The sequence below is a fragment of the Phialemonium atrogriseum genome, assembly GCF_030411735.1.
Source record: "Phialemonium atrogriseum strain 8032-3 unplaced genomic scaffold QBC33scaffold_7, whole genome shotgun sequence".
In the NCBI taxonomy this organism is placed as follows: domain Eukaryota; kingdom Fungi; phylum Ascomycota; class Sordariomycetes; order Cephalothecales; family Cephalothecaceae; genus Phialemonium; species Phialemonium atrogriseum.
The window spans coordinates 519,038-546,472 of NW_026848144.1; the positions used below are offsets into that span (position 1 = coordinate 519,038).

Sequence of the window (27,435 nt, forward strand, 5' to 3'; positions counted from 1 at the left end):
GCCAGCTACTCAAAAGTGAGTCAAGCTCCTCGCAGCAGGGATATTATGTCGAGATTCCAACCGAGACCCAAGCAAGAGGGAGGAAACACCAAAAAAAAAAGAAAGAACAAAAGGGACGATGGTTTGGGAGTTTGGAGACCCTGAAAACGGGGTTGTGCAGGGATGTCGTGGCCCGCCGTCCCTTCGTTCCACAGGTTCCCAGCCATATGGGATTTGCTGCCCCGCCATGCACTATGCCAGATGATACATGATTGGTTGATTGATGCGAGAGACGGGAAACTTCCATGCCTCAAGAGTTGCAACGGTGCACTTTTGATGAGCACAATACCTACACTAATACCCCATCACAAGTCGGTGGGCCGCAGAGAGCACCAAACAGTTGCACAAACAACGATGGAAGAAGATCTACACGACTACCTCTCCTTATCTCACTTCTTCGTACGAGCAGGGTGAAACAAGCTAATTGAAGTGGGAGATTCCTTCAGTTTCGCCCACCGAGCTGTCAACGCCCCAAATGCTTATACCTTGCGTGAATACATAACAATCGCGGCATGTATGATACGTACCTCTAGCTAACAGGGCGCTAGGAACCCCCACCGATCCGCCTACTATACATAGTATACTACTGTGTAAGTAGGTATGTAGTCCAGGGGATTCCACCTGGCTTCAAGCCTTCGGCTCTGGGTGGTCTACGGAAGATGGCGAGAGTTTCTGGGTGTACATAGTACACCAACTTGGACATCTCTTGAAATGCAGCATCGTTGGCTATATGCAGTAGCTCCAGGAATTAGAAGATTTCAACCGACGGACACTCCAGTTGATGAGCAGCACTGCCGAGAACTCACTTGAAGGCGCCAAACCGCTGTACCACACACAGTGTACTATGTAGGTGCCGAGGATCTCAAGCAGGGAGGACCATGGAGGGAGTTCGTCGGACGCTGACCGTGAGATCCAAACGCTTACAGGGGTTATATATAGGTAGGTAACTCTGAATCAGCATTTTGTTATCCAGATGCACAGACAGTACACTGCTACAGTACTCCTATCCCAAGAGCCCATCTCATGAGCAGTCGACAGTGTAACATTTGAGGTCTTTCCATTGCATTTATTCGTAACTGAGGTTGCACCTCCCATCTCGACGGATCTTCTAGCGAAATCAGAAATGGTCGACATAGTAGTACTCATGACGTCGTGGCTGAGTTCCAAGGTATCGACGGGTAACTGCAGACCTCTAGAATCCATACCACCTGCTTGGTTCGAGAAAAAAAAATGTTACGTGGAAGTTCGACGCCGTCAAGGCTGTGTCTAGCGTCAATACTTCGACCGTCTGTCGACAGTTTTAAGCGGGATTACGCCCGTGCTGATCGGGATTTTACAGAGCCCGCTGCTTGAGTTCTTCACAGTGTGTACTTACGGATCCGTACAGTATGAACAATTGAGAACAGATTGCATGGTTGCTTGCAGAGACCCCTGTACGAATAAGGCCACGCCTTTGGCATTCCTTCTGCCACACCACGCGACTGTCTGAGACAGGGAGGCTCTGGGCTGTTGAAGATATCTGACACCCGAATCAAGCCAAAGAAGAAAAAAGTGTAGAGCCTCCCCCGCAAGGGAGACGAGGGAAGAGGGAATAATTTACAAAGGGTAGCTAAACTTCAAACTTGCTGGCAGCAAACACCTGGGATCTCATTCCTGGTCCATCCCTCTTTTGTCTCCCTGGACACGCAGCTCTGTCTCCGGGTCCTCGTCTTTCGCTTGTACCCGCCTCATTCACCCGCAATATATTAGCCGTCAGGCAGTCTTCAATCCTCTCGGGACTCTTCTGGTTCAATCCGCCTGGCCGCCATCATGGCCCTCGTCTGAGTCGTCTCCTTCCCCGCTAATCCTGCGTAGTACCACGATTCTGGATTCTGGGGCAGCCCGACTCATGTCCACACCTTGCATACTTCGCAGGTATGTGTAGACACCAACCAGCATTCCGATGCTCCCAACGGGCAACGGCGCAACGGTTTGTCTCTCACTCCCTCCTCTCCCGTCAGGAGTCAGGCCTCAACGTATCCACAACCGCCCATCCTACCTATATCATCTATGTAGGTACAGTATGTATGTATGTACTCCTACCAAGGTAGATAACCCACAGCACACCTACTTCCCGTGCGCATTGAGGGCCAAACCAACATTGCACCTTCTTCGTGCGCCACGCACACGCTAGACGAACTAGGCAAGGGTCTGGGGTGCAGCTATCTCTTCTCCTTCCCATGTTCTGGCGTAGCATCTACCTACCCCACTGGGCGCTAGTCGGCCCCTCTCGCTCCTGGGTGTGTACTCCGTTGGAGAGTCCCAACGGAGGAACGGTCTACGCTACCTCCCTACGACTAATATGGTGTAGGCCGTGTACCACGTCGCAAGGCCCCCCTGCCAACTGCCTGGGAATCTCAAGCGACCCAAAGGACAACCCAAGCGGTCGCAATATATTGACCCCAGACCCTTCACTTCCCCCACGGTCTCGAGGTTTCCTAGTTCTCTCTCCATTTCCGATCGCAGTGTCTTCCCATCCGACGCGCCGCCTTTGTCCCGCCATCCGTCTGACCCGTTACCGTCCCGGTTCGCACAACCATTTCTGACTTTGGGATCGACTGACCAGCGGCCCACCATCGGTGAACCGTTCGCGCGGCTCGGCCCCCAGCTCAGACACCAAGCTGCGAGTCTCACGCCGAAGACACGGCCGATCCACAAAAAGTGGAAAGGAGGCCCCAGTAAAAAAAGTCTGGACGCGGGATCCAGGACTGGACCTATCGACACGCTTTCCCGGCGCCCACATCGCGCGATTCCGTAACCATGAATATGTGGGCGCTTCCTCCCCCAACCGTGTACGCGGTCAACCACAGTGCACGGGTCATTGGAGGACCGAAAAAGTCCAAATCCAAATCTAAATCTACGGCCAAATCCTCGAAACCCACTACTAACCCCCTATCGCCTTCCCAATCCGCGCCAGCAAAGAGCCAGCTGCGCACCAACATCACCGACCTATTCGAACCAGCAGTCGATGGCCCGCCTTCGCCTGAGAGCATACGGGCGCTGAACAAACAGATGAGGAGGTCGTCGGTCCTGGACAAGCACCAGAGTCACCAGACCACCTCGTCTGGCTCCTCCTCCCTGCGGTCGCTTGCATCCGGGGACCGTCCTTCGTGGGAGAACGCATTGGAGGGCATCAGCCTGTCGAGGAAGTCTTCGGGAAGGTCGACGGCTAGCAGCATGCCCTCGCGGGACCGGCCCGAGAGTGTGCAGATCTTCGGTAAGACGCTTTTCAACCGGCGTGGCAAGCTGCGCCGAGAGAGCAGCGCCCAGAGCTCGTCCGGGAGCTCGCTGTACTCGGCCGAAGTTGCCAATGAAGCTGCGCTGCCACCGACGTCCGCTCCGTCCAGGGAGCCCCCCACCCCGGGCTTGTTCGGTCGGCGGAGGGCGACGAGGTCCGAGTCCACAGACGACTCGGCTGCCCAGAGGAAACTACAGATATCAGGCCCGTACAATTTTCAGCATGTGACACACACCCAACGCAATCACTTGCCAGACCTGCGGCGTACGAATCGGGTGGCGTTGGCTTCCGAGCTCTCCCAACTACGGGCCTCACAGGCCCCCGCTGCGACGCTGAGAGGAATCCACGCTGATGATTTGCACTTTGCCGACTTCTCATCCGAGGCGCTGCCCCTCAACTATCTCGACGAGGAAGCCGATTTCTCCACCCGCGCTGAGCCGCCCGCCCGGATCCGCATGAACAGGCCCCCTTCTCTCGTGAAGAAGCAAGCATCTCCCCGGCGACTAATAAAGCACACGAAATCTCAAGAACAGATACGCGTACCCCCGCCACGACCACCGAGGTCTCCGGTCGAGACTGAATATCCACCCGCACCGCCAGTGCCTCCACCGCGGATTTCAAGTCGAATGTCCACCCGCAACGACGGCTTTGATCCTCATGCCAGCCCCGACTTTGAACGACCTCAGACGAGTGGAGGTTTCCGCCACCCTCGGCCCTTCGGCTTCTCCTCCCCAGATACGACTAGCCCCCCAGCTACCTCGCATGGCTATTTCCCCAGGTCAAACCTGGATTCTCTCCAGGAAGACTATTCTCCACGCGTTGCAACTCCACCAGATGATTCGAATTGGCCCTTGCCCAACCCTTCAAGCTTCTCCTACGAAGCGCCACTTCCCGGCGTTCCCGAGGAGGAGGAGAACACCATCATCGCTCGGCGATCACGGGCCAGTCTTGCCAGCAACGCCTCATCGCTGAGAGGGAGCCAATCCGTTCCTCTACTGCGCCAGCTCTCTCTTTCGCAGAGCCCGGAGACCAAGCGACCGTCGAGTGGAGCTTCCGAGACTCTCGGGCGCTTCGACTTGTTTGCAGCGCAGAGGGCATTGAAGGCTGCGTTATTGGAAGGAAACGGGTCGGAACCAATGTCGCGTGAAAGCTGGGAGGAGGATATCGATTACTGCTATGACCACGAAGCCGAGGCGGATTGCGATTACGCCTGGGAACGACCGTCTCTCGACACGACCAGGGAGGACGAGAGTGTCACTCCTGTGGAAGGCGATGCCTACAACGGCTGCCATTGCGGAGCCTCGCCCTCGATGCTGACACCGGGCCGATTCGATGTGCCCGCTCTCAGCCCTGCAAGCCAGGTATCAATGACGACTGCTCAGGAGGCCCTAACCCCAACAGTGCAAGCCACGCCGAAGGCATCGAACTTCTCGCTCCCCAGAACTGATATTTCGCACACGCACACGCAACGCTATCTTCATGTGCGGGAGCCGTCGGATGCCTCCAGCTTCAAAGAGTCTCATGGCTTCAACCTGTCGCCTTCGCTCCTCATCCCCAACGATTATCAACAGCAGATGCTGGCTAGCGAGTCGGACGAGCCGCAAGACCATCACGAGGCCTTGTTCCGCATACCATCTGAAGAACCTACTCTGACCATGGACACGTCCACGTTACTCCTTCACTCCCGCATCAGCGCCTCGACGACCATGAGTAACGATACCGACCCTTTAGGCTCGGACAGGCACGTTTCTACGACGTCTGCCTCGACGGACTTTACCAGGCTCACCATGAGTACTTCTTCGCTAGACATGGACACGTATATTCCAAAGATCGAGACTGTGGAGCCGCCTCCCTTTGAAGAATCAGATTATTTCCACGTGAGGGCGAAGAGCCAAGGCACGATGCCCATCCTCCCCGAGATGGACGATGCTCCCGAGCAACCCATGATCCGGCGCGATCTGACCCATGGCAGCGACCCCAACCTCGTCAGGTTGGCGACAGAAGGCGACTCCAGGCCAGGCGCAAAGCGCAAGGATCAACTGCTCACCCGGCGGCGCGCAAGGACAACCAGTCTGAGCACGCCACCACCCCCGGGACAGTATGCCCTGTTCCCGTCTGTACATATCACCGGCCCGCGCATCTGATCCGCGAGCCAACTGGTGCCAGGCGACACACTCTGCCTTGCAACCGCAACAACGTTTACAAACATTTACAAATATTCCCTTGATCGACGTCGACTTTTTTGCCCCCCAATTTAGCGAGCAACAGTCTTCCTCTTCAGGAGTTCCCTGATTCCACGGCGAATAAATTATATTCGACCGTCTTTTTACTTCTTCCATTATAAAGCATAAGGCTGCGAGATCTCGAATCATAGACTTGATGGAAACCCTCGGCACCAAGGCTGGGGCGGCGTGTGGGGACTCATCCGGCGTCCCTGCTGTTTTTTCCCTCATCATTCACATGTTCATATTTATTAGAATCTATTGGGTCCGATCAGCGTCGGGCCTCACTACTGTCATTTTCGCATTGTATCTGGTATGGATCAACTTGGACCTGGAAGACGGATTTTGACCCCCCCCTTTTTTTTTCGGGGCAGGGGCGGGGTTTCAAGGGAGGTGGCGTCAATTCTAAAACTGACGGGCAACTGGGGCGAGGTATTACCTTTTGATGGGATTCATGGGTAGGAAAACCAAAAAGAACACCACCAAAAAGAGACCGGGACTGGACTGGCCTGGCCATGGACGATCCGAGCCGGGCTCGCATGCGGTGGGTTCAATGATATTTCGAAAACGAACAAACCCGGCTATCAAGGACTAGAAAAGAGGAGGAGATAATTGGGAAATAAACCCACAGACGATGGTTTTGTACTTTGTGTGAGAGGGAGGGTGTGACGAGCATCCTATATACATATGTATATATCATGAGCAGATAAGCCTCCGGCTGCCTGCGACCACGGAGGTGGCGGCAGAGATCTAGCACCCCGTTTTTGGGTCGATCTCGGGCGGCCCTGCAATCTTGTCCATATCAAATGGAATCAATCTTGAACAAACAGGGATGGAATCTTAGCTGAAAACTCGCCAGGACGTGCATGTGTGAATTTGTGATGGCTGACGACGACGGGCAGTCGTCATGGAAGAAGGGAAGCCCAGCGAGGGTCAAGAACTTGTTTGACACCGTCCTGCCAAACATGAGGGGGGCTAACGTCCGAGACTGGAGCCTAGATGTCACCCACGGGGCAGCCGGAGGACCGCCATGGTGCAGTCGTGGGTCTACAGCGAACGTGGGGAGGTCATCGCATCCATCTGCGAAGTGCGCATTCTATCTATCGAATCCGTGAACACTAGAGTGACAACAAGATACCACGAATAGCCGGTTCCACCCAACACCATTTCTACCTCAATAACACATGTACGCCATCACTTGTTGGCTGCAACACTGCACCAACAGCGCTGTCCGTTAATGTCCATCGACTAGTGTAGAGGCGAATGGCTGAGGGCGTATGGAATGCTGATGCAAAATTGCATTTTCACTGATTGAAAAGGGGGTGCTTTCAGGCGTCCCTCAGTGCACCTGATGTTTCATATCAGGTCTTGAAGCTCCTGACAGAAGTTCTTCGGACCTTGTTCACGGCCATCGATTTCCTGCTTTATCAGCATGATACGGACGAGAACGCCCAGTCTCTCGAGGTGCGATCTTCGACGTCGACGCAACTTCACTTCCAAATTGTCAACAACACACAAATGCCGTATCTTCCGAGTCTGGTTACTTGCATACAACATACTAACCCCTTTTTTTTAGGCGGTGACGATATATATCCCCCTAAATCCTAAACCGTATTTTGTCATAGTGGGAACCGTTAAAACCCATCTAGCCAGCAGGAAGTGCGAACTGGCTAAGCTGGAAGCAGCATTTCGATACCCGGCGCTGCCCAGTCAGCAGAGGTTCATCATCTATAGACTGAGTAGATCTGAGGACGCCCATCCCCGCCGAGAGGAGTACCTCGCGCAGAGCCACAGATACGTGACGTTCGTTTTCAAGTGTCCAGCGGAAGAAGGTGCTCGGCGAGGAGCAGCCCTACACCCTGCTGACCATCCTCTACCGCCCGGCTGGGCGGGTTCGCCGAGGCGGGGGACATTTTCTACATGCTCGTCGATAAGACCCGGTACAGCCAGCTCACAGGCGAGGACGGTGACCCCCCGGACCGGGTCACGGCCCTGTGACTTCTGGCCCAGTGTCTGGAGGGGCAGGGCAAGTTTGGGGAGCCGCTGGGCAGGTGCGAGGAGTTCCTGGCGGCGCTGGCTGATATATTTGGCCTCGGGATGAGGCATAAGATCGTGCTGAGGGTACGGAAGAAGGGTTATCCGGATGCAGGGGAAGGTCCGAGAGGTTGAGAGTGAAGCGGAGGAGTTGAAGGGTCTTGTAAAGATCTCTACCTAGTTTGGGGCCTTCGGTATAACCTCGCTCCTATCCCTACTAAGGGACTTAAGTGAGTCCAAAGTCATCAGCGGTTGTCCTTCTAGATAGGGGGTTAACTTCACAACCTTATGGGAGAAGTGGTATCACACCATGCTAGTTCCTTCCTTGGAGTGATGCGCCGCATTCAGGGTGTGGGGCAAGGGGTCTCAGTCTCACCGTTAGGAGATGTTGCATGGAGTTGCAGGTCACGTGGGCTATGCATTGTTTGGTTGCCCCTTTTACTCCTTTCTTGGGTACTTACCTGGGTAGGTCTTTGGGTCCTAGTAGATACCTAGGTAGTCAAACTCCTAAGGCTCAGTTGAAGTAGGTTGTCAATGAGCTACTCGACGGCATCAAATCTGCCGCGTTGCTTCACTCGATGACTTGGGTATAAAGGATAAGGGAGAGGTCATGTCATTTAGGTATTCAGGCGATGGTAGGTAGGTACCTAGGTAGTCCCTCCCTCCTGTCACATGGAATTATAAGAGGAGGGGAATGTTGGCCATGGGATGGGAGTTGCAACCCAAAACATGGCCTACTTTCTTCGACCCATCGTCCCAGGCCAGAACTCTGGCAGGGCAGTGGTCAGGGACATCAAGCAGGCTGTGATCGGCTCAGTCTTTAGGCAGCTTCTAAGTGTTGATCTAAGTCTCGGCACATTTGAATGACGGCAAACGAAGAACTGAGTGCCAAATTAGGTTCAAAAGACCTACCTACCTAATCACAGGTACTCCCCCAACCCTCCCAACAGGGTAATAGCGACCCCGCAGACTTCTTTCCATATTCATCGGGCTCTGTGTGGACGTGCAGGAGCAGTTGGGTGATATGCCTGCAAGTAATGTTATATAAACTTACCCGATGTTCCCACTTTCAAGCTGCCGGTTGTCTCCGAATAGACCAAGTCTCCGTTCGAGTTGATATTTCCCGAGTGTCGCAGCCACAGCCAGACTACGAGATTCAACGAACCAATCCCACGGGCACCACGCCCGGCCTCGCCGACAAGGGACCTATCTAGACGGAAAGAAGAGGCAAGTCTTCAAAGTCTTGAATGGGTTTTACTGCTTCTAACGACGTCTATCGGCCACAGATAACGGGACAAGCCCTCGAGAGATCGATCCAAGTTTATGCGAATTGGCGACGACAAGCTCCCGGAACGCAGGTTGGCCTTGCCAACAGGTCCCAAATGGAAACCAGACAGGAGCAAGAGGAGTATCTAGATGGTGGCTTCTATACCTCGGCGTATTAGGTAAATATGAGATTATTTCCTTGCTCTTGTCATACCCTAGCCTTCCAAGGTTGGCTGACCCTTCGTCAATGCTGCAGAATCGCGCCTTGGACAGGGACGGTCCGACCGTAAACCAGACAATAATAGATGGCCTGTTACAGTCGGGGGGGGGGATAGTCTACTAAATACCAGCGAAAGCGCACCGTCCATCTCGGCGTCATCTTCGGCCACTCCCTTAGCACGTCAGCAGTACGGCCAAGGCGAGGCCTCTTCTGGCCAAATTGCCACGAAATTGAACCAGCAGAGCTACTAGCAGTGGAATCTCGGAGCTTTCCCCGCGGAATACGGTTGTACTTTTGGTATGCATATTCAAGGAATACCGGTACGCTACGGCTACGCGATTCCAAGACAGCTAGAGCTACTAGCAGCAACTATACCGCAAACTCCTGCCTGCCAATATGATTACATAGCAGCAGTAGAACGGGCGACCAACGAACTGAAGAAGATATTGGTGGACAGGATGGTCTGGACTTCTGCGGATACCATGGCCAAGGTGCAAGAGATGGCGGCAGGGTACATATTGGAGCAGGATAATTCTGCACAGAAATCAACCATACAGCAGCTCGAAACGGAACTCGACCCCCTAAAGCAGGATGATTCTGCATGGCAATCAACCATACAGCAGGTCGAAACGAAACTCGACGCCCTGAAGCGGGATAGGGGTGAGCTGGGGTAGAACGCCGGGGCTGACGGGCATGTACTCGAAGGCGATGGTGATGAGGGCGACGAGGATGATGGATGATGAACCCCTTTTTATCCCCCCCTTTTTCTTTTTTCCACGTGGTCGGCGGTTTGCATGTTTTGGATCATGCCTAATAGGAAGGTTGGAAGTTAGCAGCCTTTCCTCCTCTCTCTTTTACTTTTGGGCATACAGCGTCTCCCTATATCTGAGTGGTGGAGACTGTTTGGTTTGACAGAGGGAGGTATGAACCTTGGACAGTACGACGAATACAGATAGAGCGCATTCACAGCGATTTTTTTTGGAGGCTTGGCGGACTCGATTCCAGGGGAATCCTCAACCCAACCAAGCGTCAGTGGCTTTGCCTATATGTAGACTCAAACAGGCATCTTCAACAAGCGAGCAGGTTCGTCAAATACCGCCCTGTAATGGTTACAATAGCAAAGCAAATACAATGCAATATCAACCGAGTCTCCCCCTTATCCGAACACCAAACGCCGCACGCCGTTGCATGCCTGCATAGACCAGCCCGACGAAAGCATCGGGAGCACCCAGCTATAACCCTGCAGACTCCGCCATGAGAAAACAAGTCATGACGGACAAACCGGACCTCCTCCCTCCTTCAGACCCAGCCAACTCCTCCCCACACTCCTCGTATCCGCCGAGCTAATTGAAGATCCTTCTGCATGATGGTGACTCTCTTGGCGTGGATGGCGCACAGGTTGGTGTCCTCGAAGAGGTGGACCAGGAAGGCCTCGGCCGCTTCTTGCAACGCCTGGATCGCTTGTGACTGCCACCTCATACCCTCATCCCGCGGCCTGACTGAGAGCGCGATCTCGCGGACCTGTAGTCGCCACCCGTTGCGTTAGCATCTCCAACTTTCTCTGTTCAATCTTGTCCCCCCCCGGGCCCCACCCGGGCGGCCCCTCCTGCGACGGCTCGAACCGAAACGTACCAGGCGTGCAAATGGAAGCTTCAGTAATAGGAGGTCGGTGCTGGTCTGGTACTTCCGGATCTCCCTCAAGGCGACGGTCCCGGGCCTGTACCTGCGCTTCTTCCCTTGGGGGACGGGATCGCCCGCTGCAGTACCCGGGTCGTTAGCATGGATAGGTATATATATATGTATATATGTATGTATAAGGTTGCGCGCCAATTGGACGAAAAAGAGATGGGGTTGGGGAGCGAAAACTAACGTTGTACAGCGCCTGCTTTTGTCTTCTTCGCTGTGCCTATGGATTTCCTGGCTTTTGCGACGCCCTTCTTCGTGATCGTTTTGCCTCCCCGGCCCGTCATTGCTTGTCTCCTTTGTCAAACGTGAAACCTGCGAGCTCGAGGATGGCGGGGGTGTGTGGTGTCGCGCGCGTGCAAAGCTCGGTGTTTATGAAGCGAAAAGATGCGAAGGTCCGGAAGGAGTGGTATTAGAGACTGTTGCAATACAATGATGTCGAGCTTGTCGGAGGTTTGCCCAGTAGAGATTGGTTGAAAGGAGCGATTCTGCGAGTGGATTGCCTCAAAGCAAGGAGGTTGATAATTCGGGTGGCAGGGGATTTCTTAATTGTTGCACGCGCTCTCCTTTGTCCTTCGACGCGATCGGCGTGCTTTGAATTGGCGCCACAACTCGATAGAAGCATATTTCTTGTTTGATAAATGTTCATGCTGCAGATTGACATATAATGAAGTTCGTCGATAGGCACATACCCAGTGCAAAGGGGTGTGGATTTGTCGATAGGCACAGCTGGCGTCATTGTGAAGTGGCTTGAAAGGGAATCCACATTCCTCATAGGAAAGGCCACCTCAGCCGAACGGCTACTTATATCGGCGGCAATATCATCGACTTACAACTTGCTCTCCACCCTTCCACTATTTGTCGCAGAACACGATCCAATCCAGCAAAACTAAATCCGAATTGACTATTGCATCGCTATCTTACGCCCGGCCAAGCCTCAACCCCCGCCTTCCGAGGCTCTCCGCGGGCCGACCGGTCCTAAAGCAACCATGGATCAAATGATGAACGATGGCGACCGATTTCCTCTGGAGACCTGGTTCTGGGAAATGCCCATCTGCACGAGGTGGTGGACGACGGCGACAGTACTCACTAGCGGCTTGGTTCAGTGCCAACTCGTCACACCGTTCCAGCTATTCTACAGCTACCGGTCAGTCTTCGAGAAGGCCCAGGTGAGTGGACCTCTTCTCCGCGCCGTCATACAGTAAATGGGCTTGAGACATTTATCTGACACACCCACCCCTCCCCTCAGTACTGGCGACTCCTGACGACCTTCCTCTACTTCGGCCCCTTCTCCCTGGACCTCCTCTTCCACGTCTACTTCCTCCAGCGCTATTCCCGGCTGCTCGAAGAGTCGTCGGGCCGGTCGCCGGCGCACTTCTCCTGGCTGCTCATGTACGCCATGGCGAGCCTGATCATGCTCTCGCCGCTCGTGTCGATGCCCTTCCTGGGCCACCCGCTGTCCTCGACGCTCGTCTACATCTGGTCGCGGCGCAACCCGGACACGCGCCTCAGCTTCCTGGGCCTCATCGTCTTCACGGCACCCTACCTCCCCTGGGTGCTGATGGGCTTCAGCCTGATCCTGCACGGCACCGTGCCCAAGGACGAGATCATGGGCGTCCTCATCGGCCACGTCTGGTACTTCTTCACCGACGTCTATCCGCCCCTGCACAACGGCTCCAGGCCCCTCGACCCCCCGGCCTGGTGGCGCCGCCTGTTCGAGCGCCGCCAGCAGAGGGAGGTGACGGCCGACGGGATAAATAACGAGATCGCCGTCGCCGGCGCTGGGGTCGCGCCCCCGGAGGTGAGGTGAAATTTGGGGGCCATGCATGCTTGTTCGCCCCCCTCTGGTGTCTTTACTTTTCTGCTATGTAGGTTGTTGGGGAGGGCGTCTTCTGAATGGTTGATGGGAGGGCCTTAACTGGAGGTCGGGTGACGGTAAGAACAAAGAAAGGGACAGAAAACCATGCATATTACGCATTTTATGACGGCGTTGGGAGTTGGGCTTTGGTTGGGGATATTGGGCATCGAACAACTCCCCGTCGCGTTTGGTTCCTAGTTGACCAACATGGTCGAAGCCGAGCAACTATTAGACGTACATACATGTCTACTGTCTCGACGGACCGCGAGGGTGTAGGCTTCGGAGCTGTAGATAGCATCTAGGGTATGGCTCTGTCATGTGTTGCGCTCAGTTTATGGTGGTAAGATGGCGGTCCTGATTGTGATCTTGACGAATATTGTTCTTCAAATTCTTTTGGTTTCAGCTTCTTACCAGCTCATACGGAAGGCCGGCCTAGAGAGTCATGACGACGAGGCACCTCTCCTATCTGAGACGGGATGATTGTCTGGCGCACAGATCTTTGCAGCAATGGCAGCTTGGGAGACATGCCATAATTAATCCTGTGGATCAATCTCTCGCCAACTCTTTACCCCAATAGTCATACCATACCCAGCCAGGCCAGACTTGTATCATCTCGAAAATAGCTGTCGAAACTGAGTGGCTATCTACAACAGAGTTTCAATCCCCGCCGTGTTCGTCGATGTGCTGAGAGTTGCGCCCAAAGCAATGGTCACTGAACGGGTAGGTGACGGGGGCGCGAGCTTGCATCTTTGAGGAGCAACTAGTAACACGTCTAACCGACTACAGCCCTGTAGATAAAGTAACATGGAATCCCATCATTTACGCTTGGCGAACATACAGGCGCAGCTGGCCCCTAGCGACGAAGAGTGTCTGGAAGAAAGGGAATACGCAGCGACTGACAAAAGAACACCGCATAAAGCCATGCTGACTGACTTGACTAATTTAGGTACTGCGACACGTAGGTCTGCCGGTGCTCGTTCGCGTCGAGATCCTCAGACCGGTTCAGGGGGGTCCATTTGGGCTCGTCCTTGAAGAGGCGCATGGCTTGGATATACTGTTTGAGGAACACGCCCCGTTAGCAAACATGACCATATCGGCTGGATAGAGGGCATATCAGCAAGACCTACATTAGTCTCGTCCGTGGTGAACCGGTGGTAGATGCCCGCGGGCAGGATGAGAAGATCATCCTGGCTCAGTTGTCAGCATTTGTGTGCGCTTGCAAGGGGCTCAAGGGTGGTCAAGGGGTGATCAGAGGAGGCTTGCCTTTTGCAGGTGAATGCGAATCCACTGGTCGCCCTTGTTTCGCACATCGAAATAGCCGTAGCCATCGCGGATGTACCTGATCTCCTCGTCCTCGTGGAGGTGCTCGTGGAAGAAACTCTTGACCTTGTCTTCGTAGACGGCCCCCATCTTCTCGGGCGACACGGTGATCTCATCCCGGTTCCTGTAACCTCGCTCACTGGCCAGCTTGTTCACCCCTTCGACATCCGGGAAGCGGTAGTAGAGAACGCCGAGCTTGTTCAGACCCTCGACGTCCACTGTCTTCCCCGAATCATGGGGCAGGCGCTGATCGCCCTGTTCATATATGTAAGTAACTGGTGAGGAACGCACACCTAAAAGGGTTGCCGGGTCTTACCGGGGCGTTGTCATAAAGATATGCCTTCATGGTTGAAAATCTCGATAATGCGTATTATGACTGAAATAGCACTCTAGACAGCGGAGAGAGTGAAATGGACCTATCCTCGAACTTTCCTTTCCTTGGTGAAGGGAGCTAGGGTGTTTTATGCACTCAATGAGCAGATGCTGCGAACGGGCGATGAGATTGGTCCGATTTCTATCGACAGAGGGGTGTGCTTGAGAGAATGACAGCCAAAATTGCGCCATCCCCAGCGGATTTATTATTAATAACTTCATCCGGCCACGAGTATGACAGTGAGATGAGTAATCGGATAGGTTCGCGAGATATCGGGCGAGCTCGAGTTATTTCTCAAACCACCAAATTGCGGCAACATGCTCAGATTGGAGTTCCTCAATTAAAATCTACTCTAGATATAGTCTCTATATGGATATCACCGAAGCCATCTCTCTACAAAGCCAAAATGCATCAGCCCCAACGCCCGCTTCCGCCCAATGCATTCAGATCAAAAGGAGTGGGAATCATTGTCCCAATGCACCGCTCGACGCGTCGAGTGACGCACATTAGTTTGCCTCCTTTTTGCATATTCATGACCTCTCACCCTCAATCTTGCCATCCTTCTCGGCCACATTCCCATTCCCCGACACGTCACCTACGTCGGTGAGCTCCTCATCATCATCGCCCGCGACGGGGGGCACCGGGCCATCCGCGTCGCCGCGGCGCTTCTCGGGCTCCGGGGCGCGGCTGCGCATCCTCTCCAGCACGGCGGCCGCCTCGGCGGCGAACTTGCACCTGGCGCGGATGGCGGCGCCGTAGCGCCAGAAGAGGTAGGGGAAGGGCATGCAGGCGAGCGAGAGGAAGGCCGGGATGGAGCTGGCCCAGTGGATGCCCAGGTCGTTGTACATGTAGGTTGTGAAGAGCGGGAAGACGGCGCCGAAGAGTGACCGGATCACCGCGTTGGCCGCCAGCACCGACGCAGCGTAGATGACGTAGCTGTCGATCAGGTAGTTCATCAGCGACAGGAAGACCAGCACGAGGCCGGCCGCGAAGAAGCCCGACGCGATGATGGGGACCACCCAGTGGACGCTGGGCCCGTTTGTCCAGGCGAACCAGAAGAGGCCTTGATTGGATGTTAACATTGTACTGGCTGAGAGGTGGAGGAGAGGGAGGGGGAAGGGTCTTGAGCGACTTACCGACAGGTAGCAACACCGAACCGACGATAGCGGGCGGGAGTCGGGCTTCGGGGGGAGCGTTGCCGCTGTGCTTCGCGGCCTCTTTTTGATACCGGGTATTGTCATACGCAGCATACGAAACTCCAACAATCATTCCGACAGCAACCCCGACGAAGGCCAGGCCGCCGATGCCAGGGCTCCAACCGCGGCCCTGCTGGAACACGATTGGGAAGGCCGCGAACATGAGATACAGCGTGCCGTACACGATGGCCATGTAAATGGAGGTGAGGAAGACGATGGGCTCGCGGAACAGCAGGACCCACGGCCTCGACAGCGCCATCTTGAACTGCGTCGCCATCGACTTCTTGTTGTGCATGTCGAGCTTGGAGACGTACACCTTCCCGGTGACCTTGGACATCTTGTTGGCGCGCTTCCGAAGAAGGACCGGGGCGTACGTCTCGGGCGTCAGCAGGGACGCGACGATCCAGATGACGCCCGTGAAGATGGCCATCAGGCCCTCGACCCAGCGCCAGCCCTTGCTCTCGCCCAGGAACCCGCCGGCGATGGGGCCGATGCAGGGCCCCAGCATGGGCGCGGCGGCGAAGACGGCCATGGCGAGGCCGCGCTCGTCGGCCGGGAACATGTCGGCGATGACGCCGCCGGCGTTGGTCAGCGGCGAGGCGCCGAACGCACCGGCGAAGAAGCGGAGGATCACCAGCGTCTCGATGTTCTGCGCCCCGGCCGCCCCGGCGTTGAACGCCGTGAGGGCCATGTAGGTGCCGATGAAGAGTATTTGCCGGCCGTAGAACTCTGTTACAACGCGTCAGCTAACTTGCACATGCGGGAAGCAAAAATCGCCTCGTGGGGAACAGGCAGGCAGACAAACATACCACTTAGAGGAGCCCATAACAGCGGCCCGATGGCGAAACCAACCACGAAGAGCGAGATGCCGAGGATGGCGACCTCCTGGGAGATCTTGAAGTAGACCAGGACTTCCCCGATGCCGCCCGAGTACGCCGTGCTGACAAAGGCCACAGCCAGGGTAGCTATCGCTTGGAGGATGGCGATGGACCATTTCTTCCATTTGGGGTAGCGCATAGGGTTGTGTGCGTCTTCTGGGAGGAAGTCGACGATGTAGGGCGAGTCAGCGGTGCCCTCGCCCCGGTAGGTATGGTTCAGAACGCGGGAGTCGACGCCGGCGGGGTCGAAGACCAGCTTGTAGTGCGGGACATTAGTGCTCGTCTGTTGTGACTCGAGGTCACGACCCTCTACCGGTGGTGCTATCGTCGAAGATGAAGAGTTGGGTGAGGATGCCATTGTCCCTTTTGGTGTCGAGTTAAGGCGAACTCGATTATTCGATACTCGATCTGGGCAGTCGTCTGGGAGCAGGCAAGTTTCACAGAAAGGGGCCCTCCACACCTATATACGCAAGTCTCTTCCCCTGCCATGCCAACAATCTCTACCCATTCGGGCTTATTCTATCACCCTCCACTCCGTGGTAACCCCGTCCGACGAGCCCGGGTATTCGGCCTTCCATGTATGAACGAGGCCATTCATATGACGGAGTTGTGCAGGGGTTTATGCACGGTGGGTCCCGGATCGTCCTGCGGCTCCGCGTTATGCTTGCGTCATGATTCATGCTCCAGCCAATGATGCGTCGCAGTTTGGGGCGATCGCGAGCCCGATTCCGGCTCGTCGGAACACAGAGACACAAAATATGATATGAATTGCGAGACGGAGCAAATTATCTTGCATGGCCCACACAGGTCGGAGATCGGGACTCCCATGCCCCGTCCGCATTATGCAGCAATGTCTGGAATCCAAGGAGCCGAGGCAACTCGCCGGGTTTCTTGGCTGCCGAGCGCCCCCGTAAGGCTGAAAAGTTTTTTTACTCCCTTGGCAGGAACAGCACTACTATTAGTCAGTTCTGTCAAGATACATATGTTCGGCCATGTGGTCCTCGCCCCGGGCCGACAGACTAGTTGTGCTGAGATGAGTAGGGGCAAGAAAAATGGAAGGAAATGGAAGAAATCGCATGTGAGATGGAGACTGTTTATCATCCTTCACAGGGATGCTTCTGTCGCCTACCAATGCTGAAACGAAAGATTGTGTATTTGGTCCGACAATGACTCGACCAGTCCGTTCATATTGTACAACCCCACCGGTCACCGGTCAACAGTGCTTATTCGAGCCAGAGAAAGAGATTGTGGTAGTGAGATTCATCGACTTTCGAGATTAATCCTGTCTCCCTAGCCTGAACGGCGTGTCAGCAGGCGCCGTTGATGCCTGGTTATGGGTCCGTTACGAGGTTTTATGAGAAAAGCACTCGGGTGCCATCTGTCGAACACGGCTTCGCCGTCGCAATCCCAATCAATACATCTGCACTCACTCGGCATGATCCGGCTGAAAATCGTCTTGGCAAATATTAGTTTATGGCCCCTGCAATAGCGAACTGTAGCGCCAATCTTATGCTCTCCGACACTCACCCAAGCAGTCTCTGCATCAGAGCCGATGTATTGCATCTGGTGCGGGCAAACCACGTGCGAAACGTGACGCCGATTGTGTTCATCACGTGAATCCAGGGCAAGTTTCCCGTCGCAATGCATCGTAAAGGGCTTGGCGTTCGACTTCTCCGACTGCCTGACGTGCGCTCAACCCAGAGCAGCGCCGAAAGTGTGTTATAAGAACGATCGTGTCTTTCACAACTGGATCGACTCTCCTTAGTGATCCATCTGGTAAGTATTTTCTCGTCACGGAATATATGTCGATTTCGAAGAACGCCCGCTGTGGCCAAATCTGCCAAAATGCAGATGGTGATACTCAATATCTCCCATGCTTCCATAAAGTGCTTTCGGATGATACGATGGCAGGGACAAAGCTCATGGTGTGATAAGTGCTATCTAGCCTTGCTTATCTGTTCAAACAACGGGGGATAGAATATTTGCAACGAGTCACGGAAGATGACCGAAATGGGCGGCGATTCCTTCCCTCCCAGCCTGATCGAAAGCATCGACCGGCTCGTTCGATTGATGCATCCGACCATGAAGGCAAAGACGGCCGCCAAACATGACGAACCTGACAATCAGCGGTCCGTCGACGAGAAAGCTCAAGTCTTCTCCGGTCTGGCACTGCCGGATAAGGCGCCAGTTCTGGATTCTATTGACGACACCCTGGCTATGCTGGAAGCTCTGGAGCCGAAAAACTGCAAGGGAAAACATCAGGCGCGGAAACGAGACCGCAGTCGCAGTGTAAGTCGGAATCCCACAACACTGAGGAACCGACGCTCGAGAAGCTGTACTCCAGAGCGCGACACGCAGAGGAGCAGGGACTATAACAGGGACGAGTATGACGAGCCACCCGCCGGCCACCAACAGAAGTGGACGACGCTCCTGTGCTGCACAAGATTTATGACGGCCACGTGACGGGCATCAAGGACTTTGGCGCTTTTGTGAACCTCCACGGCGTCAAGGGGAAAGTGGATGGGCTCGTTCATGTTTCACGGCTGGTAGACGGGCGGATCAATCACCCGTCGGACTTGGTCGAACGTGGACAACCTGTCAAGGCCAAGGTCATTAGCATGGATGGCACAAGAGTCGGGCTGTCGATGAAGGACGTTGATCAGGCGACAGGCCAGGACCTTGCACCGAGTTTCGGTTCCGGTGCTAACATGCAGCCTCTGGGTGGAGGCAAGAGCGAACACACCGATGCTGCACCCCCAAACCCCGATCCTGCAAAACGACAAAAGAAGAGAATGACGTCTCCTGAGAGGTGGGAGATTCGCCAACTCATCGCATCTGGGGTTGCAAAGGCTTCAGACTACCCCAACCTGGAAGAGGATTACATGCTCGGTGGCGATGGCGAGATGGAGCTGGAAGAAGACCTCGACATTGAGGTCAGAGAGGAAGAGCCGCCGTTCCTCGCTGGCCAAACAAAGCAGTCTCTGGAGCTGTCGCCTATCCGCGTTGTCAAGGCTCCTGATGGGTCGTTGAATCGGGCTGCCACGTCCAGTGCTGTGCTGGCAAAAGAGAGAAAGGAGCTGCGACAGCAAGAGGCTGAAGCAGCTGCTGACACGGAGGAAAAGATAGACCTCTTTTCTCAGTGGAATGATCCAATGGCAGATCCAGACAAGCGCAAATTTGCCAGCGACCTGAGAAGCGCCAAAGCCAACATTGCAAAATCCGATAGCATTCCAGAGTGGAAACGCGCAGTCCAACCAAAAGACCAGTCATATGGAAAGCGGACGGATATGACGATTAAGCAGCAGCGAGAATCTCTCCCAGTTTTTGCCTTCCGAAGTCGGCTGATTGAGGCTGTACAACAACATCAGATTCTCATTGTGGTTGGTGAGACTGGCTCTGGCAAGACAACGCAGATGACGCAGTATCTGGCTGAGGCAGGCTTTACAAACAATGGCATCATTGGATGCACACAGCCTCGCCGTGTGGCTGCCATGTCAGTAGCTAAGCGTGTAGCTGAAGAGGTTGGCTGCATCTTAGGCGAGGAAGTTGGCTATTCGATTCGATTCGAGGACTGCACCAGCCTGGCTACCAAGATCAAGTACATGACAGACGGCATGCTTCAGCGCGAGATCCTGCTAGACCCAGACCTCAAGAGATACTCTGTTATCATGCTTGATGAGGCACATGAGCGGACTATTGCCACAGATGTCCTCTTTGCGCTACTCAAGAAAACGTTGAAGAGGCGGTCAGATCTCAAAGTGATTGTCACATCTGCTACTCTCAACGCTGAGAAGTTCTCATCTTACTTCAACCACTCCCCAATCTTCACTATCCCAGGCCGCACATTCCCTGTCGAAATTCTGTACTCGCAAGAACCTGAGTCAGACTATCTTGATGCTGCTCTTGTTACTGTCATGCAGATTCACCTGACAGAGCCATCTGGCGATATCCTCTTGTTTTTAACAGGACAGGAGGAAATCGATACAGCCTGCGAGATCCTGTACGAACGGATAAAGGTTTTAGGGCCAAATGTCCCAGAGCTGATTATCCTCCCTGTTTATTCAGGACTGCCTACCGAAATGTAGAGCCGTATATTTGAGCCAGCACCTCCAGGCACCCGAAAGGTTGTCATTGCCACCAACATTGCCGAAACATCTATCACCATCGATTACATCCACTACGTTGTGGACTCAGGCTTTGTCAAGCAGAACATGTATGATCCAAAGCTAGGCATGGACTCGCTTATCATTACGCCAATCTCGCAAGCACAAGCCAACCAGCGAGCTGGCCGTGCTGGCCGAACTGGACCAGGCAAATGCTTCAGGCTATACACAGAAGCAGCATACCAGTCAGAGATGCTGCCATCAACAATACCTGATATTCAACGCCAGAGCCTATGTATGACAATCCTGATGCTTAAGGCAATGGGTATCAACGACCTTCTACACTTTGACTTCATGGACCCACCACCTATCAACACAATGCTGACAGCTCTTGAAGAGCTCTATGCACTGAGTGCCCTTGACGATGAGGGACTCTTGACACGGCTAGGCCGTAAAATGGCCGACTTTCCCATGGAACCATCGCTTGCCAAGGTCCTAATTGCAGCAGGAGAGCTAGGCTGCTCAGACGAGATACTCTCTATTGTAGCCATGCTGAGTCTGGTCAATGTCTTCTACCGGCCGAAGGAAAAACAGGCACAGGCTGATCAGAAGAAGGCCAAGTTCCATGACCCACATGGCGACCACCTGACGCTGCTGAACATATACAATTCGTGGAAGCAGAATAGCTACTCAAGCTCTTGGTGCTTTGAAAACTTCATTCAGGCGCGGTCAATGAGACGGGCCAAGGATGTGCGGGAACAGCTTGCCAAGATTATGGAGCGGTACCGTCACCCAGTTGTTTCGTGTGGCCGTAAGACAGAGCAGGTGCGCCGAGCCTTATGTGCTGGCTTCTTTCGCAATGCAGCACGGAGGGAGGCTGATGGTGGATCTGGGTGCTACAAGACCCTCATCGAGGGCACTCCAGTCTATGTGCATCCGTCGTCAGCGCTGTTTGGAAAACAGGCCGAGTGGGTGGTTTATCACGAACTTTTGCTCACGACGCGCGAGTATATGCGATGGACCACAAGCATCGAGCCAAAGTGGCTTGTCGAGGCAGCGCCGACCTTCTTCAAGGTGGCGGGGACGGGTGGCACCATGTCGAAGCGACGGCAGCAGGAGCGGATACAGCCCTTGTACAACAAGTTTGCTGGCGAGGACGACTGGCGGCTGTCGGCGCAGCGCAGGGGCGGCAGGGGCGGCGGCGGCGGTACCTGGGGGTAAAAGGGATATGCGACGTTGCTATGAGCCAATGGTCAGTGTTGTTCCATGGAGGAATCCGACGGCTATTTCTCTGCGCATGGTTTTCTACTCGATGTTCCCGTAGTTGTTTTCTTAGATGCTCAGTAAGTCCATACCTCTCTCCCTCACGTCGACCTGATGGGATTCAAAACACATCGCTAGCAGCACACCATTCTGGGTGCCCACTAAGCCCGGTTGTGCCTTCTGGAACATGGAATTCATATCCTCTGTGTACTTGGGTGTCCGTAATGTAGGACTACTTCTGTGATGCTATCGACATATGTGGTAGGCTATGGCTTCCCACTTTGCAGAGTAGGGCGCTCCTGATATTGCTATCAGCCGTCTGCTTCATATCTCCAAATAAAGTTTCGAGACGTTCAGGCTGCCACCATTGTACGTCTACACCCAACGGGGTATTGCGCCGTCCCCTTCGCCGCCGTCGAGATGGAGCGTATGCCTGGCCAGCCTCCATCCGGTCGCCATCTGAGGTGTGCTGAGTAGCAAAAATTACCCGTAAAACCCCAGCCCCCAGCATTGCTGGTTCAAGGGGCGGCTCCCTCGTGATGTGACCTTTTGCCGAAGATATGTGAGCTGTCATCTGTCTAAGCCACCCCAAACACTGTAGACTTCAGACCAGCAGCTCTGATTTAGGGCGTGCCCGCCAGGCAACACTCTGATCGGCCAACCCCTCACACATCGCGGACAAACGCAACCACAAAGAACCCCATGACCCCGCGCCCATCATCCTTATACGTCCGTATGCACGCCCCAGCAACGGCCTCGTCCCCGCCACAGGCCCCGACGTCCCCCCTGACGGGCCAATCGCGCATCCCGGGGACCTGCTCGGCGCGGCGGCGGACCCTCCACCCGCGCCGCCTCGCGACGTCGGACCGCAGCGCCGCCAGAACCACCTCCTCGTTCTCGCGCGCGTGCACCGAGCACGTCGAGTACACCACCCGCTCGGCCGCCGGGAACGAGAGCGCGTGCAGCACGAGCCCGAGCTGGAACGCCGCGAGCGCGTCGATGCGCGCCCGGAGCTCCGGGCCCGAGGACACCGCCACGGGCTCGCCGTCGTCGTCCACCAGGACGCCCGCTTCCGGCTTGGCGGTTGAGTCGTCGGTCCGCTTGCGCTTCCGGTTGTCCGTTGCTGCTGCTGCTGCTGCTGCTTCTTCCGCCTTGGGCTTCTTCTTCTTCTTCCCCTTCCCCGCCTGCTGCCCCTTGGCGGTGGTGGCGCCGCCGGCGAGATCGGGCAGGTGGAGCTCGGGCATCTCGTCGCGCCCCACGATGCCGCTGCCCGAGCAGCTGGGGTCGAGGAGCAGGGCGCGGACGCCCCTGTACGCGTCCGATTTGGGGTCCACCTTGAGGAAGTCCTGCCCCCCGCCGACGCGGACGAGGTGGTCGGCCCCGGCGAGCTGCACCATCCTCTCCAGCGTCGCCGCCCGGGCTTTGTCCTTCTCGAACGCGAATATCTTCCGCGGCCGCGGCGGGTTCCCCGCGGCGCCGTCGCCACCGGAGCTGCTGCTGCTGCTGCTGCTACCGCTCACCAGGGCGGCCAGGTGTGTCGTCTTGTTCCCAGGCGCGGCGCACGAGTCGACGACGTCGCCGCCGTCCAGGGAGGCCGGGTCGAGCAGGAGGGCCGGGAAGCAGGACGCCTTGTCCTGCAGGATGATGGCGCCGGACCTGTAGGCGTCGGTCTTGGTGAAGTCTGTCCCGGGGGACAGGGCGACCAGGTCCGGGACGTTAGGGTCGAGGCAGATGGCCCTCTCGGCGCCGGCGAGGATGTCGCGCACCGAGGAGACGGCCTCGAAGCCCGCAAAGGTCGTCTCCAGCTGGTCGCGGAGCGTCGTCTTGAGGGTGTTGATCCGGATCCAGCGGGGGTGGACGGGCCCGGTCCGCGACTCCGCCTCGACTTGGGCGCGGAGGGCTTCGACTGAGGCCAACTTCCTGCGCAGGCGCGCGCGGGTGAATTCAGAGTTTAACCTGGCCTTGTGGCGCTCGATGGACGCCCGCAGGCCGTGGGACTGGGGGAGCGCGATGCCACCCTTGGAAAGCAAGAAATCATGAACAAGGAGGAGAGATAGTACGGGGGTGAGCTACGGCGAGGGTCAGTAAAGGTCTGTCTACAAAGGGCAAGACCAAGATCCGGAGGGCGAGGTTATACAGGCCTCGGAAAAAAATACTCACTTTTCGTTCGAGTTGTAGGATGCCGGATGCCTCGATGACCTCCTTGAGCAGGCCACTCCATTTACATGTCTCGAGCGCGAGAGCGTATAACTGGGCTGGTGGAGATTTCAGATCCTTCTTCCCATATATTCTTGATTTGAGGCTGCCACCGCCCTCCGACGCCGGCTGGGAGAGAACGGCGGATGCCTCGTGGTACAGAGACATGTCTCAAGACGAATGTCCAGAGTCGACAGTGGCAAGAATATAGTCCAACTTGAACTTATGGGAGGTATCTTTTCTCAATCATGTCTTTAGAAGCTTGGACGATATTTTGCGCAAGTAACAAAACCGGTGTTTATGCATTTATTGGATGTAGCTGGATGTGTATGTGACATATATGCAAATATCGAGAGGTCCGGATCACGCACAAATAGGGGTATGTAACCACCTCAGTGTTGTAGCTACAACTGGAACGGCAGGAAGGAGAAGGTAATCCAGAAATATTATCGAGGCACTCTATCTTAGATGTTGTTTTTGACCTGAGAAGACTGACCTTTCCCAGTTGTCAACTGGCTACGTCTATACTGTCACAGAGTTTACGCAAAGGGACGATAGAAGCAGCAGTTGGAATATTTGTATTCCGCTGAACCAAGCCAGATGATTTCCTTCTTCTATCTCGAGAAGCTGGTATCAGAAAGTAGAGAATCCCTTTTCCTGTCGGGCAAACGGCCAAAGGGCAAGATGAACAAACGGCAACCACCAAAATCTCGGTGACTACCTCCTTGCCACTTGCTCCCTGTCCTATGAAGTGAAGATAAAAACGTGGTACCTAAATGATACAGTATTTCGAAGCGAAGTATTTTGATGTCGAAAAAAATGGGCTAGTCCCTCAACAGGGACAATCGCAAGAAGAGAAGTTTCATAGCATCATGAAGCGGAGTATTCCCATCCAACCAACCAGAACCATCGCCTCTGCTGGGAATGATGCTCTTTTGTTCCGGCCTTCCTTTGCGAAAACAGCCCCAGGCCCTGAAAAGTCTATTGCGTCTGACAACGCCCAATGCCGGAAATGGCGTGCAGTAAAACAAGATATCCACGTCGCCAGGGAGCCGTTCACAGATCCCTGAGAGTGGAGCGAAGGTTATGTTGGTCTAAGCGGGTTGCCGATTGGGCATTCATCTGCGACGGACGGAGGGCGCACGGCGGTGGTAGGCGAGGTGGTTGTGGAGGTGGCGCTTGGTGTTGGCCGAGCCGTCTGCAGAGTAAACACTCAGGCTCCAGCCGCCTCCACAAGTCTCCCCTTCGTCGCCCTCGCAAGGCATGTTGCAGAGGGACTCCTCCTGCAATTGGGAGCCGACGAGCTCGTTGCCGCAGTAGCACTGGCCACCGTACTCGGTGCCGGCTAGGGCCCATCCCTTGCTCCTGCAATGGTCGATGCACAGGGTGTTCGTGACCCTTCCTAAGTTGGGCCGGATCTCACCGGCCAGGACACGGTTCGATGCATCCTTGAAGCAGCCTGCGTATTTGAAGCCTGCAACATCGGGCAGCGCTGCACCGGGAGCAGCGGTGGGCTTAGAGCCAGCGTAGACGGTCACCGTCTTCCAGTCGGTAACAGTCTCCCACACGGTTTCGACGTTGCCGCCAACGGTGGTACTGCTTGGTTTGGCCGCCTTAGTGATCTGAGCGGGAGGGGCCGGAGGAGCGGTACTGGTGGGCTTCTTCGAGCTAGGATCTGTAGGAATCTTGGCTGGGACGGGATCTACTATGGCATTGCCGGCAGGGAGGCTGGTCTTCTGAGCAGCGGCGCTGGTGGTAGAGGAACTGGCGGGTCGGGGGTTGGAGGCGGGCTTGGTGGAGGCGGGCTTGGAGGAAGTGGGGGCCTTGGAAGAAGCGGGAGGCTTGGAGGAAGCGGGAGGCTTGGGAGCCGAGCCAACACCCCAGCCAGACGCCGGGTTGTCACCTGGCAGCTTCGCCAAGACACCATCGATGACCTCGTTGACGGGAGAATTGATGTTGCACGAGGGGGCCTGGTCATTGAGACCGCCAATAATCGTGGGGCACTTGTCCATGCCAGCTGAGCCGGCATCACATGTATCGATGATCTTCTGCAGAACAGTCTCATCCCAGCCGGAAATAAAATCGCCGTGTCCCGAGTAGCCGGTTCGGTCGCCGTTGGCAAGGATGAAGGGTTGAGACCCGGCGTTCTGGGTCCACCGGTCCTGGAACTTGGGGGTGTTCCAATAGACCTCATAGAAGATATGCGGGACGTGAACCCAGCCCTTCGGGCAGTCCTGCTTGCCATTACCAGCATCCGTCGGGAAGGCCATGTTGGATTTGAAGTTCTCGAGACCGGCAGCGGGGTTGTAGCAAGAAGGGAAGTGGAGGTCCATTCGGAGAGGAGACGCGTAGCCGTCACAGTTTGCGAAGGGGAAGCCCACGCCGGAGCCCTGATTGTTCGGGTCCTGAATGCCGCCCTTGGTACCGTCAGAGCCGGCAGGCCAGCTAGGGGGGTTGAAGTTGCTACGGGGGCACGTCCACTGGAGGGGATTGACAGGGCCCTTGGAAGGGTCGAGGTTCTGGGTTCCGTCCCTGTTTGGAGGATCTCTGGTCATGGCGTCTCCGCTCACCATCCTCAGGCCAACCGGGAAAGAGACGATCTTGTCATTGGTGGCCTCAAAGCTAAGAAAAGACCGTAGGTCAGCAACATATATATACACCGGCTGAAGGGGGATATCTCATCGTGCTAACTTACAAGTAATAGACGTTCATGTAGAACATCTCGACGGGTTCAAAGTGGCCGTCCTTGGGGTCCTCAAAGTAGAGTCTTGGGAACCAGTAGGCACTCAGGTCGCCCTTGATCAGGGCCGTAGTGCACCTGGATTTGCGCAGGTCCGCACCTGTCGAGTTCATGCCGAAGTTGCTTGCCCCCATGACGGTATGGACGTGGCTTCCAACGGTGCCGGGATTGATAATAGGATCGACCCGACCGGTCATGAGCGGGCCATCTCCATGGTGACGCAGCACAGCGAACGTGCGCTTGTCCCCGATGGCAGCGGCAGCGCCAATGAGCGATGCCAAAACGGTGGCAAGCTGCATGATCGCGGCTTTAACGGGCTGTGTGTTTAGGTTCAAAGGAGGGTGGGGTATCGGTTTCTCTGTAAGTCGCTGGTAGGGCTGTGCCTGGGATGTTGGTCGTATACGACGTCGCAAGTTGCCAGGATATGCAAGAAGGAAGGACAATGGGCGATCACTAGAGTATCTCGGACTCGATAGTGAGAATGGCCTCGTTGATATTTTGTTGCTTGAAAGAATGGGAAAGGGGTCAAGGTAAAAGACAGGACGCTCTGGGCAGTCTCAGCAGCTCAGTGGTGTGAAGGAGAGTGGTCAAATGAAGGTAGTGGATGAGACAACGCTCAAAAGAAGTGAATGACACGAAGCCCAGGTGAGTGAGTAACCAGCAGGACGGAGGGAAGGGAGAGAAGAATTGCTGGCAGTGGCAGGGAGAGGGGATTTTATTAAATCGTGTGCCCACTGCCCAGCCTCTGGGCGCCATGGTGGACAGGC

General features: G+C 55.3%; 9 protein-coding genes across 9 annotated transcripts; 4 read left to right on the plus strand and 5 right to left on the minus strand.

Annotated features, from left to right (window-relative positions):
• Positions 1–1,760: 1,760 nt before the first annotated feature.
• On the plus strand, positions 1,761–2,704 carry QBC33DRAFT_532522 (uncharacterized protein). Its single transcript, XM_060427383.1, has one exon. The coding sequence runs from the start codon at positions 2,259–2,261 to the stop codon at positions 2,622–2,624; it is 366 nt and encodes a 121-aa protein (XP_060285390.1). The 5' UTR covers positions 1,761–2,258; the 3' UTR covers positions 2,625–2,704.
• Positions 2,705–2,844: 140 nt separating this feature from the next.
• On the plus strand, positions 2,845–5,460 carry QBC33DRAFT_448164 (uncharacterized protein; the record flags this gene model as incomplete). The annotated part of the gene is made up of 2 exons (XM_060424459.1): positions 2,845–3,591; positions 3,829–5,460. The coding sequence occupies 2 exons, from the start codon at positions 2,845–2,847 to the stop codon at positions 5,458–5,460; spliced, it is 2,379 nt and encodes a 792-aa protein (XP_060285391.1).
• Positions 5,461–9,990: 4,530 nt separating this feature from the next.
• Positions 9,991–11,387, minus strand: QBC33DRAFT_532525 (histone H3-like centromeric protein cse-4). Its single transcript, XM_060427384.1, has 3 exons — positions 10,929–11,387; positions 10,691–10,815; positions 9,991–10,579 (listed from the first exon to the last, which is right to left on the minus strand). The coding sequence occupies exons 1-3, from the start codon at positions 11,026–11,028 to the stop codon at positions 10,358–10,360; spliced, it is 447 nt and encodes a 148-aa protein (XP_060285392.1). The 5' UTR covers positions 11,029–11,387; the 3' UTR covers positions 9,991–10,357.
• A 343-nt stretch (positions 11,388–11,730) lies between these two features.
• QBC33DRAFT_557232 (Der1-like family protein) lies at positions 11,731–12,551 on the plus strand (the record flags this gene model as incomplete). Its single annotated transcript, XM_060429789.1, has 2 exons — positions 11,731–11,910; positions 11,991–12,551. 2 exons carry the CDS (start codon positions 11,731–11,733, stop codon positions 12,549–12,551), a joined length of 741 nt encoding a protein of 246 aa, XP_060285393.1.
• Positions 12,552–13,052: 501 nt separating this feature from the next.
• Positions 13,053–14,579, minus strand: QBC33DRAFT_345874 (Acireductone dioxygenase ARD family). The gene is made up of 4 exons (XM_060423793.1): positions 14,236–14,579; positions 13,863–14,174; positions 13,727–13,786; positions 13,053–13,653 (listed from the first exon to the last, which is right to left on the minus strand). Exons 1-4 carry the CDS (start codon positions 14,263–14,265, stop codon positions 13,537–13,539), a joined length of 519 nt encoding a protein of 172 aa, XP_060285394.1. The 5' UTR covers positions 14,266–14,579; the 3' UTR covers positions 13,053–13,536.
• A 1-nt stretch (position 14,580) lies between these two features.
• QBC33DRAFT_345873 (major facilitator superfamily domain-containing protein) lies at positions 14,581–16,926 on the minus strand. The gene is made up of 3 exons (XM_060423792.1): positions 16,298–16,926; positions 15,429–16,217; positions 14,581–15,355 (listed from the first exon to the last, which is right to left on the minus strand). Exons 1-3 carry the CDS (start codon positions 16,722–16,724, stop codon positions 14,823–14,825), a joined length of 1,749 nt encoding a protein of 582 aa, XP_060285395.1. The 5' UTR covers positions 16,725–16,926; the 3' UTR covers positions 14,581–14,822.
• A 1,450-nt stretch (positions 16,927–18,376) lies between these two features.
• On the plus strand, positions 18,377–21,690 carry QBC33DRAFT_557235 (P-loop containing nucleoside triphosphate hydrolase protein; the record flags this gene model as incomplete). The annotated part of the gene is made up of 3 exons (XM_060429790.1): positions 18,377–18,655; positions 18,811–20,382; positions 20,452–21,690. 3 exons carry the CDS (start codon positions 18,377–18,379, stop codon positions 21,688–21,690), a joined length of 3,090 nt encoding a protein of 1,029 aa, XP_060285396.1.
• Positions 21,691–22,397: 707 nt separating this feature from the next.
• Positions 22,398–24,096, minus strand: QBC33DRAFT_576979 (putative nol1 nop2 sun family protein; the record flags this gene model as incomplete). The annotated part of the gene is made up of 3 exons (XM_060430956.1): positions 22,398–22,870; positions 22,943–23,801; positions 23,893–24,096. 3 exons carry the CDS (start codon positions 24,094–24,096, stop codon positions 22,398–22,400), a joined length of 1,536 nt encoding a protein of 511 aa, XP_060285397.1.
• A 926-nt stretch (positions 24,097–25,022) lies between these two features.
• On the minus strand, positions 25,023–27,258 carry QBC33DRAFT_346036 (putative WSC domain protein). Its single transcript, XM_060423794.1, has 2 exons — positions 26,624–27,258; positions 25,023–26,550 (listed from the first exon to the last, which is right to left on the minus strand). Exons 1-2 carry the CDS (start codon positions 26,965–26,967, stop codon positions 25,047–25,049), a joined length of 1,848 nt encoding a protein of 615 aa, XP_060285398.1. The 5' UTR covers positions 26,968–27,258; the 3' UTR covers positions 25,023–25,046.
• Positions 27,259–27,435: the final 177 nt, after the last annotated feature.

Excerpts from the sequence above, each read along its gene's own strand:
- QBC33DRAFT_532522 (XM_060427383.1), top strand. The coding sequence starts at position 2,259 with ATGTTCTGGCGTAGCATCTACCTACCCCACTGGGCGCTAGTCGGCCCC.
- QBC33DRAFT_345873 (XM_060423792.1), bottom strand. The coding sequence starts at position 16,724 with ATGGCATCCTCACCCAACTCTTCATCTTCGACGATAGCACCACCGGTA. Across the intron at positions 16,218-16,297 it reads GTTATGGGCTCCTCTAAGTG|AGTTCTACGGCCGGCAAATA; the intron begins GTATGTTTGTCT and ends GCGTTGTAACAG. Across the intron at positions 15,356-15,428 it reads TTCGGTGTTGCTACCTGTCG|GCCTCTTCTGGTTCGCCTGG; the intron begins GTAAGTCGCTCA and ends CATCCAATCAAG.
- QBC33DRAFT_346036 (XM_060423794.1), bottom strand. The coding sequence starts at position 26,967 with ATGCAGCTTGCCACCGTTTTGGCATCGCTCATTGGCGCTGCCGCTGCC. Across the intron at positions 26,551-26,623 it reads TACATGAACGTCTATTACTT|CTTTGAGGCCACCAATGACA; the intron begins GTAAGTTAGCAC and ends GTCTTTTCTTAG.
- QBC33DRAFT_345874 (XM_060423793.1), bottom strand. The coding sequence starts at position 14,265 with ATGAAGGCATATCTTTATGACAACGCCCCG. Across the intron at positions 13,787-13,862 it reads TTCGCATTCACCTGCAAAAG|GATGATCTTCTCATCCTGCC; the intron begins GCAAGCCTCCTC and ends CAACTGAGCCAG. Across the intron at positions 13,654-13,726 it reads TCACCACGGACGAGACTAAT|TATATCCAAGCCATGCGCCT; the intron begins GTAGGTCTTGCT and ends TTCCTCAAACAG.
- QBC33DRAFT_532525 (XM_060427384.1), bottom strand. The coding sequence starts at position 11,028 with ATGACGGGCCGGGGAGGCAAAACGATCACGAAGAAGGGCGTCGCAAAA. Across the intron at positions 10,816-10,928 it reads AAAAGCAGGCGCTGTACAAC|CGGGCGATCCCGTCCCCCAA; the intron begins GTTAGTTTTCGC and ends CGGGTACTGCAG. Across the intron at positions 10,580-10,690 it reads AGCTTCCATTTGCACGCCTG|GTCCGCGAGATCGCGCTCTC; the intron begins GTACGTTTCGGT and ends TGGCGACTACAG.